The sequence below is a fragment of the Lolium perenne genome, chromosome 7 (genome assembly GCF_019359855.2).
Source record: "Lolium perenne isolate Kyuss_39 chromosome 7, Kyuss_2.0, whole genome shotgun sequence".
Classification (NCBI taxonomy): domain Eukaryota; kingdom Viridiplantae; phylum Streptophyta; class Magnoliopsida; order Poales; family Poaceae; genus Lolium; species Lolium perenne.
The window spans coordinates 286,466,892-286,476,504 of NC_067250.2; the positions used below are offsets into that span (position 1 = coordinate 286,466,892).

Below are 9,613 nucleotides of genomic sequence, written 5' to 3' on the forward strand. Positions count from 1 at the left end.
GTCAGAAATCAATCGACTACAAGAAGCTGGTTTTATCAAAGAGATATTCACAGAAGCCACATGGGTAGCAAATCCTGTGCTGGTGCCGAAGAAAAACACTAAGGTCCTTCGCATGTGCGTCGACTTTACGTGTCTCAATAAACATTGTCCAAAGGATCACTTTCCCCTCCCGAGGATCGATCAAATTATCGACTCCACGGCTGGATGTGAACGTCTTTCCTTCCTGGATGCATATTCTGGTTATAACTAGATCAGATTGAAAGAAGAAGATGAAGTAAAGACCGCGTTTATTACACCTTACGGCGTGTTTTGCTACAGAACAATGCCCTTTGGTTTAAAAAATGCGGGAGCAACATATCAGAGGATGATGCAGAAGTGTTTGGCGACACAGATCGGGAAGAATGTGCAAGTATACATTGATGATGTCGTCATAACATCAAAAAAGGGGGCAACGCTGATCGAGGATCTCAAAGAAACTTTTGATAACCTCGACAAATTCTGCCTGAAGCTGAACCCGACGAAGTGTTCCTTTGGCGTCCCAGCAGGAGAACTTCTGGGGTTTCTAGTCTCAGCAAGAGGGATTGAAGCAAATCCCGACAAAATACAAGCTATCGTAACAATGAGGAAGCCAACAAAGTTGAAGGAGATACAACAGCTAACTGGGCGAGTCGCAGCTTTGAGCAGATTCGTCGCTAGGCTGGGTGAAAAAGCGTTACCATTTTACGCTTTGATAAAGCAAGGAGATAAATTCCAGTGGAACGAAGAAGCCGACAGAGCTTTCGAGGATTTGAAGTGCACAATCTCGACACCACCAATTTTGGTGGCGCCAAAAGAAAGGGAACCTCTCTGCGTATATCGCAGCCACGCCCCAAGTGGTGAGCACGGTGCTAGTTGTTGAAAGGGAAGAAGAAGGAAAACTCCACGGCGTGCAGAGGCCAGTATACTTCGTTAGCGAAGTTTTATCGCCCTCAAAACAAAGGTATCCTCAGTACCAAAAGATAGCATATGGAGTGTTCGCGACAGCACGAAAATTGCGCCACTATTTTTCGGCACATCCGATCATAGTGGTCAATGAAGCTCCCTTGTCAAATATACTGAACAACCCAGAAGCTACGGGTCGTGTCTCCCTTTGGGGAATAGAACTTTCCCCTCGGGACATCACGTATGAAAAAGAAAAGCAATCAAGTCGCAAATACTGCCGGACTTCATTGCAGAGTGGATGGAGTTGCAAAATACAGGACCTCCAGATTTGTCGAGAACCTGGACCATGAACTTTGACGGGTCCAAAAGATCGGAAGGAGTGGCGCAGGAGTAGTACTCATATCACCTGAAGGCGACAAGTTAAAGTACATCCTTCGGATGACGTTCCCTAACGCATCTAACAATGAAGCAGAATATGAGGCTCTCATACACGGGATGAAGATGGCGAAAGCCTGCGGTGCAACTCGACTAAAAATCTTTGGCGACTCGCAGTTGGTGGCTCAGCAAGTTATGAACCAATGTGACGCAGTCAATGATAGCATGATGGCGTACAAGGAGGTGTACAACGAGCTCGAGAAGTTGTTCGATGGATGCGAAGTAAATCATATTAGCAGATTGAGCAACGACGAAGCCGACGTTCTTGCAAACATCGGGTCGCAATGCCTTGCAGTCCCGCCAGGTGTATTCTGGGAAGAAATAACAGAGAGGTCCACCAAATCAACAAAATCAAAAAAGAAGGAGAAGAAACCCTCGGGGGCTACCAAGGAAAAGCAAGAGGAAGAAGAAGAAGATCAGGACCTGGTCATGGTGATACAGATACCGTGGATGCAGCCGTACATATCATACATCCTCAGGAAAGAAATACCCGATGATCCAGTTGAGGCAAGACGAGTAATTCGACGCTCCAAAGCTTTCACGGTGATCAAAGGAGAATTGTATAAGCGAAGTATTTCAGGCGTCTCTCACACCCGAAGAAGGAAGAATAATTCTGAAGGACGTACACGAAGGAATATGTGGCCACCATGCGAGTAGTCGAGCTATTGCAGCCAAGGTCTTTCGGGCAGGATTCTACTGGTTGACAGCAATCGAGGACGCCAAGGACATAGTAAGAACTTGCGATGCGTGTCAAAGGTTTGCCGCAAAACCTCACTCTCCAGCAGCAGAGCTAGCACCAATACCATTGTCATGGCCCTTTGCTCAATGGGGACTTGATATGGTGGGCAAGTTACACAAATCCTGGCCAGGAGGAAAGGAGTATATGCTAGTAGCTGTCGACAAATTTACAAAGTGGATAGAAGCGAAGCCGATAAATTCACCAGACGGAGCATCCGCAGTAAAATTTATAAAAGGCCTCGTTTTCAGATTTGGAGTGCCCCACAGCATCGTCACAGACAACGGCAGTAACTTCACATCCCACGAATTCAAAGATTATTGCGAAGAGGTGGGCATCAAGTTGCACTTTGCGTCAGTTGCACATCCTCAAACCAATGGGCAAGTCGAGAAAGCCAATGGCATCATCTGCAATGGCATCAAGAAACGCTTGTTAGGACCACTGGAAAAAGCTCGGCATACCTGGCCAGAAGAACTACCAAGTGTGTTGTGGAGCATCCGAACAACACCAAACACAGCAACACAGGAAACGCCGTTTTTCTTGGTTCATGGAGCAGAAGCAGTACTACCAATCGAGATAGAGCACAACTCTCCACGTATCGTCGAATATGACGAAGAAGTGTCGAGAAAAGCGCTAGAAGACGACGTGGACGCACTTGATGAAGCCCGAGACGAAGTATTGTCTCGGGTAACCAAATACCAACAGGACTTGAAGAACTACCACAGTCGACGTTTGCGGCCAAGATCTTTTCAGGTGGGAGACCTAGTTCTTCGGCTCACGCAAAAAAGTCATGAAAAACTCGAGTCACCATGGCTTGGCCCTTACATTGTCACGGAAGTAATCGGAGGAGGAGCATACAGGATAAAGGACAAGAAGACAGGGGTGGAGGAGCCAAACCCCTGGAACGTGGCGCAACTCAGGCGGTTCTACGCCTAGAGTCGAAATATAGTCCTTGTAAAACTTCAATATACTGAAACGCCCGCGAGTTTTCAGACGCACTCTTTTCCTTTTTCGGGGCACCGAGTGGGGCCGGAGAAGGTTTTTAATGAGGCGGGCTCGCGGTGCTGCAATATAATAAAGATAGTGTCAATATACCTTTCTCTTTATCGACATGTTCAAAGTCTTCGCTCCGACGAATTTCAATATAGTCCATCGAAAAAGAAAAAACCTTGCCTTGGTATTAAAATACCTCGTGAGTCAGTAAAAATACAAAATAGTACTCAATAAAGAAGCTCGGGGACTCATATTCGCCATAAATATATAAATGCCTTGGTTCAAAACCTCGCAAATATACAAATACAGTAAAGAGTCACCGAAACACTCGGGGGCTAGACGAACAGAGAAATATAATGATTGCTTTACAATATAGTCATGGATTACAAAGAAGAAGTATCTACAAGAGGAAAATAACTAGTCTTGATTCAATATGTCATCAAGAGTAACTCTGTTTTCTTCAGGAGCAGCACCAAGAAAATCGGCATAATGGCCATCGGCAAAAAAGTCGGCGTCCATCCGAAGAAGGTCCTCAATCATTTCTTCGGCTATAGGCGTAACCTTCGTGTTAATCCTGTCAACACCAACTCTTCGACGTTGCACCTTTTGATGAACTTTTACGACAACTTGGGTAAGGTCAAGATTGGAGTGGCAGATCTGGAGCATGATAAGAGCAAATCTGGCGCCAGCTACCAGTTGAGCTTTGACAAAATCATGGATACTGCGAGCATCCCTGAATCTTTCCATCAATTCAGGGAGAGTTTTTGGTTGGACGTTCCGAGGAAACATGGAGTTGTAAACCATGGACAAGGTCTTGGTACAGAAGTCAAGGAAATCGCGAGTTTGAGAGGTGCGATCTTGGAATCGACAATTTGTCGGGTCCTCTGCAGGGTAGCCCAAAACAAAGAACCATGGTCCAGGGAAAGGTTAACAAGGAGGTTCGTCCTAGCATTTACCCTCTCTTCCTCGGCAGCAGCATCAGTAAAGGAACCTATCAAAACAACGAAGGGGAAACCTTTAAGAGACATAGCATGAGGATGAAAGATATCGGAGGATGAAGCAAGCATACCCGACATATCTGCACTGGCTTCATTCATTAATTCGAGCATGAAATTCTCTCGAGTGGTTGCCTTTTCAGCCTCGGAAGCAGCAATTTCCTTAGCAGCCACGGCCTCGCGAGCTTGCTGAAGAGCAACTTTTTCGGCTTCAGATGACTTACGAGATTGTTCCATCATCACAAGTGTTTGCTTCTTCGCATCTTTGAAGCTGCTTTGTCGAAGCTCATCCAGTTCTTGCGACAAGGTATCGTCGACAGGTGCAGTATCAGCAAAAGTTCTCCTCGCGCGAGAAGAAGAAGGCGAAACATCGGAAGGAGCGGAAGATGGAGTATAGTTATCAAATATCAACTGAAATTTAAACAAGACAACATCAAACAACAAGCAAAGATAGAGTTTTCATTGATCTCTCGGAATAATTACAAAGGCATTACAGTGGAGCTAAGGAAGTACGTGTCGCCAAATGGCTACTTTGGCGACAAGAGCAAAAGAAACATAGAAAGAAAAATAAAGAGGCATGCAACTAGACCTCCGGCCTTGATGAGCTAGGAGTCGACGCTGGCTTGATCCCGAGATAGGCCAAGATCTTCTTCGTGTTGGGCTTGGCTGCCTTAATCAACGACCTCCATCTTGATTGCTCTATCTGCTCGGTGTCGCCAACTTTCATCCAGTCAATAGTCTGTCGACTGTCAGCAACCAACGCGACAGTGTTCTCAATGGCAACCTTCATATTCTCTTGGCGCATCTTCAGTCCAAGGTCTTCCGGTGTATTGAACATCTTGGCAAGGTTGAGGAAAGTCGCAGGCTCCTCTTTCTTCGGGAAGAAGTAGGGGAACAATGCCGACAACACTGCGCTAGCATTCGACACACCTTCACGAATCTCGGATCCATGAAGCTCCAGATAGGAAAGTGCGTCAAGGACAGGGTCATTGACAGGATTCGTCAGATCAAAATCCTGGTTTGTTTGGGCTGTCAAGGAAACAAAGCATTAGTGAAAAGACAAGAAACAACGATTCTCATAGAAATAGAAGGGATCAGCAAAATTACTGAAAGTGCGGCGACTCTGAGTTTTCAGGCGCTTGAGGATTCCTTCTTCACGAGAAGCTTGCGCAGCTTTGTGCTCATCCAAGGCAGCTGTAGCATCCTCAAGTTTTTTCTGCAGTTCCTCGACACCAGCAGCTTTCGCCTTGGCTTCATCAGCTTCGGCCTCGGCTTTGCTAGCAGCGAGTTCGGCTTTCTTGCGAGCCGCCTCACTTTGCTCAAGTTTTCGAGCAAGTGCGTTGGCGCGTTCGTTGGCCTCTGCAAGTTTCTCTGTCGAGATATGGAAAAGAGAGAGAAGAAAGATCAAAATCGCGAAAAGCAACAGGAGTAAAAAATCAAGGAAAAACAGCAAGTATAAAAGTCGTTACCTTCGACTCTATTAGCATATTCACGGTATCCAATAAATTGGGAACCGATGCGGAGAAGATCTTTGATCATAGGCTGTTCAAGGTGAACACAGCAAGAGAAACATCGGCATGAAAAAGAGAAAAGGTGTGAAAAAACAAAATAAGGAAAATATAGATGTCGACAAGCTTACATCATCTAAGAGCAGAGTCGACGAACTGCCCAACTGAGGGGCAGGTTCAACAATCTTTTCAACCCTTGTCCTTTTTGGTGAAGGAGCAAGGGGGCTTGATGGTGGAGTAGTAGTGACGACGTTTTGTTGAGGAGGCGAGGTTTCTTCTCCTTCAACTAGCGTGTCTGATGAAACTACTTTTCTTGTCGTGCTTGTCCGAGGAGCCACGTCAGTAGTTGGTACTTCTTCCTCGTCATCACTGTTGATCAAAAAATCGGCAGCATAAAAAGCAAGACAAGATAAATATCTCGAGTAAAAAAAAAAAAAAAAAGAAAGGAGGGGGAGAAATAAAGACGACTTACGAGCTGACGAGGGATTCAACATAAGGATCGTAAGCTGCCTTCGGATGAGAAGGAACAACTTCTTCAGCCTTAGAAGTGCCAGAATCCTCGGCATCAGTCCTTTTCCTTTTGTTCCTTGGAGAAACAGCAGGAGGAAGGGATTGCGTCGACTCACTGGCTTCAGACTCAACTTCTTTTTCGTGAGAAGCCGCAGATTTGTGAGAACCCGCGACTTCACTTTCAGGAATAGAAGAACCTTGAGTATCTTCGGCAATGATGGCCTGTTCTTCGACTTCTCCATCCTCAGGAAGAGGAGGAAGGGAAGCCATAGTAGGATGGTTCTGCAAGAAAATAGCGACAAAAGAAAATCAGCGAGATACCAATACAATGAGATGCAAGGAAAAGTTTAGAACAAGACAAAAACTCGAGAAGACAAAATACCTCGGGAAGAGGATTGGAAGCACTGTATGGTTCTACTCGACAAGAGGAGGGAATAGGATCCTTCTTCGCTAGTCGAGAAACTCTTCGAACCAATTTCTCCAAGTCCTTTACAGAAAGATCGTTGGAGATTCTGTTGGCGTCGTTTTTGCCAGAGTACGTCCAAAGGGGATTTTTGCGAGCCTGAAGAGGCTGCACTCTAATCCTAAGGAAGTAGGCAGTGATTTGAACACCAGACAGCTCTTTGCCTCGAGTGTTTTGAAGCTGATGAATACGAGACATGAGTGCCTCTGTCGCCTTTTTCTCTTCCTCAGAAGCTTCGGCATCCCAGGAGCGGCGGCGCTGAATTCTGGCACTTCCGTCGAAAGGAACTATGTTGTGTTCAACGGAGTTGGCGCTTTCTTCGTGAATATAGAGCCACTTTTTGCGCCATCCTTGGACAGAATCAGGAAATTTGACGTCGAAATAATCGACATCAGTACGAACACAGATAACAACGCCACCTATGTTATAAGTGACGTTGTGGGAGCCATTGCGGCGGAGGCAGAAAATACGTTTCCACAGAGCCCAATTGGGAGGGATTCCGAGGAAGCATTCGCAAAGTGTGATGAAAATAGAAATGTGAAGGATGGAATTGGGGGTCAACTGGTGCAGTTGAATCCCATAAACAAAAAGAAGGCCGCGGAGGAAATCGTGAATTGGGGTCGAAAGACCACGGATAAGGTGATCAACAAAACTAACCCGGTACTCCATTGGAGGCTTGGGGTAGCTTTCTTCGCTGGGAAAGCGGATGGCGTCTTCCTTCTTCATGAGGCCAAGCCTCTTCAGCGTGTTGATGTCCTGGTTGGAGATTTTAGATCTCTCCCACTCAAGATCCTCGGCGGCCATCTTGGATTCCGGAGTACTGTGGCGAGTGAGTCGCGTGCGCGGTGGCATCAACGGCAATGGGCGAGCAATGCTCGTGAGTGCGGACGATCGAGAGAGTTGGGCGCAGGGGAAGCTTTTGCGAAGAGGAACAGATGAGCGGCGCAAGCGAGGGGATGAACGGAGGTTGAAGAAAGGTTTATATAAGAATCGGGTGAAGCAGTGCGCCGTTGGATGAAGAAATCGTGTGGTGAAAAAAGATCTCCTAGATACAAGGGTAAAAAGGTATTTTTACTGAGATAGGCGTTACCGTACGTGCGCCAGAAAAAGCGGAGGACGTGTGTCCCCCACTTGCACGACGTGTCAACGTGGTGGAAGCAATGGACCCACAGGGCAGAAAAATCACGACTATTCAACAGGGATGAAGTAAATTTGGTTAAGGGAAGCATGTCGACAAGGAAAATAAAAGAAGATTGGCGACAGGGAGAATTATTAAATACTTCGGGAGCCTTTGATCAAATACAAGTTTTTGCCCAAATGCTCGGGGGCTACTTCGACAAAAAGTAAAATTTCGAGTATGACAATATAGAAATTGCGGGAGCCTACAACCAAGCACAAGTCCTTGGCTGTAGCCTCGGGGGCTACTCCCATCGGGAGCGCTGTTCGCGCACCCGAGAGATAAAAAAAGAAGAGAGAGATCATATTGGGAAAAAATGACAATATAGCGACAAGGTGGACTAAAATGTCGAGCCTACAACCAAGCACAAGTTCTTGGTTGTAGCCTCGGGGGCTACTCCCATCGGGAACGCTGTTCGCGTATCCGATGAAGTTCAAAAATAAAAGATAGAAAAGCAAGAGAGTATATTTCGAGTTATAATTAACTCTACATATACTCCCATCGGGAGAACAATATAAGTCAAAATTGACTCGATAAAATGTGCCATTCCAACAGCCGAAAAAGCACTCGACAATATATTCTCAGAACGCCGAAGTTGCGATCAATTTCTGAATGCCGCAAATTTGCGAAGGTAAGACCCCAGATCCGTTCTGCTGGGCGTGGCATCGCCAAAGACTGCGCTCTGCTACCTTTATCCGTATCAACAGATACGAAGAAAAATCCTAACGGACGCGTTAGGTACCCGATAAATTTGACTGGGACTCGACAGAATGGTAAGACCTTAAGCGGCACCTGTCGAAGTTTACACCAGTATCCCGAGATCATGTCCAGGGACGTGATCTTGAGGTAGGTTTTTGCGGATTGTCACTAGAGCAGTTAACTAGTACCTGATCCGTCAGATGAACTAGCCCCAACTACCATTATCCCTGTACAATATAGAATTTTATGTGAAGAAATATAAAAAAGTTGAAGCTTTCGAATAAAAATAAACAGTGGAGATTTTCCCTGATTCTATGATTCAAGCAAAATCTCGGGGGCTACTGACATAGGCATCCCAAATGGGCCTGCCGAAGATAGTACCCGGGGTTTACTGAAGGCCCACTACCCGAAGAATAAGAAGATTCGGGAGCCCAAGATATATCAAGGAAAGTCAAGAGTTGTAATAGGAAGTGTTATTTATAATCTGGCGGGATGAGTTAGAAACCGTCCCGGACTCTGTAACTTGTATAGCACGAATCCCTCGGCTCCACCTCCTATATAAAGGGGGAGTCGAGGGACGAAGAGAGAATCGAATCATTGTCTACAAACCCTAGTTTTCATAATCGTCGAGTACTTTTCGGCTGAAACCTTCGAGATCTACTTACCCTCTACTTCCAACTAAACCCTAGCCTACAATCCATAGGCATTGACAAGTTGATACCTTGTCACCAAGCTTAGTTCCTACTCGCCCTCGAGTAGGTAAACGATAACAAAGATAATTTCTGAAGTGACATGCTATCATAATTTTGATCAATACTATTGTAAAGCACATGAGATGAATGCAGCGATTCGAAGCAATGATGAAGATAATGAGTAAACAACTGAATCATATAGCAAAGACTTTTCATGAATAATACTTTCAAGACAAGCATCAATAAGACTTGCATAACAGTTAACTCATAAGCAATAAGTTCTTAGTAGAAAGCTTTGAAACAACACAAAGGAAGATATAAGTTTTAGCGGTTGCTTTCAACTTCAACATGTATATCTCATGGATAATTGTCAACACAAAGTAATATAACAAGTGCAATAGGTAAACATGTAAAAATCAATGCACACAGTTTACACAAGTGTTTGCTTCTAAGATAGAAAGAATAGGTAAACTGACTCAACAAT

The 9,613-nt window shown here is 45.3% G+C and overlaps 1 protein-coding gene across 1 annotated transcript; it reads right to left on the bottom strand.

The window, feature by feature from the left end:
- Positions 1–6,056: 6,056 nt before the first annotated feature.
- Positions 6,057–7,399, bottom strand: LOC139833960 (uncharacterized). Its single transcript, XM_071824340.1, has 2 exons — positions 6,481–7,399; positions 6,057–6,380 (listed from the first exon to the last, which is right to left on the bottom strand). Exons 1-2 carry the CDS (start codon positions 7,363–7,365, stop codon positions 6,057–6,059), a joined length of 1,209 nt encoding a protein of 402 aa, XP_071680441.1. The 5' UTR covers positions 7,366–7,399.
- Between the last annotated feature and the right edge of the window lie 2,214 nt (positions 7,400–9,613).

Coding starts and splice junctions, on each gene's coding strand:
- LOC139833960 (XM_071824340.1), bottom strand. CDS start 7,365: ATGGCCGCCGAGGATCTTGAGTGGGAGAGATCTAAAATCTCCAACCAG. Junction 6,381..6,480: donor CTTCCAATCCTCTTCCCGAG/GTATTTTGTCTT, acceptor ATTTTCTTGCAG/AACCATCCTACTATGGCTTC.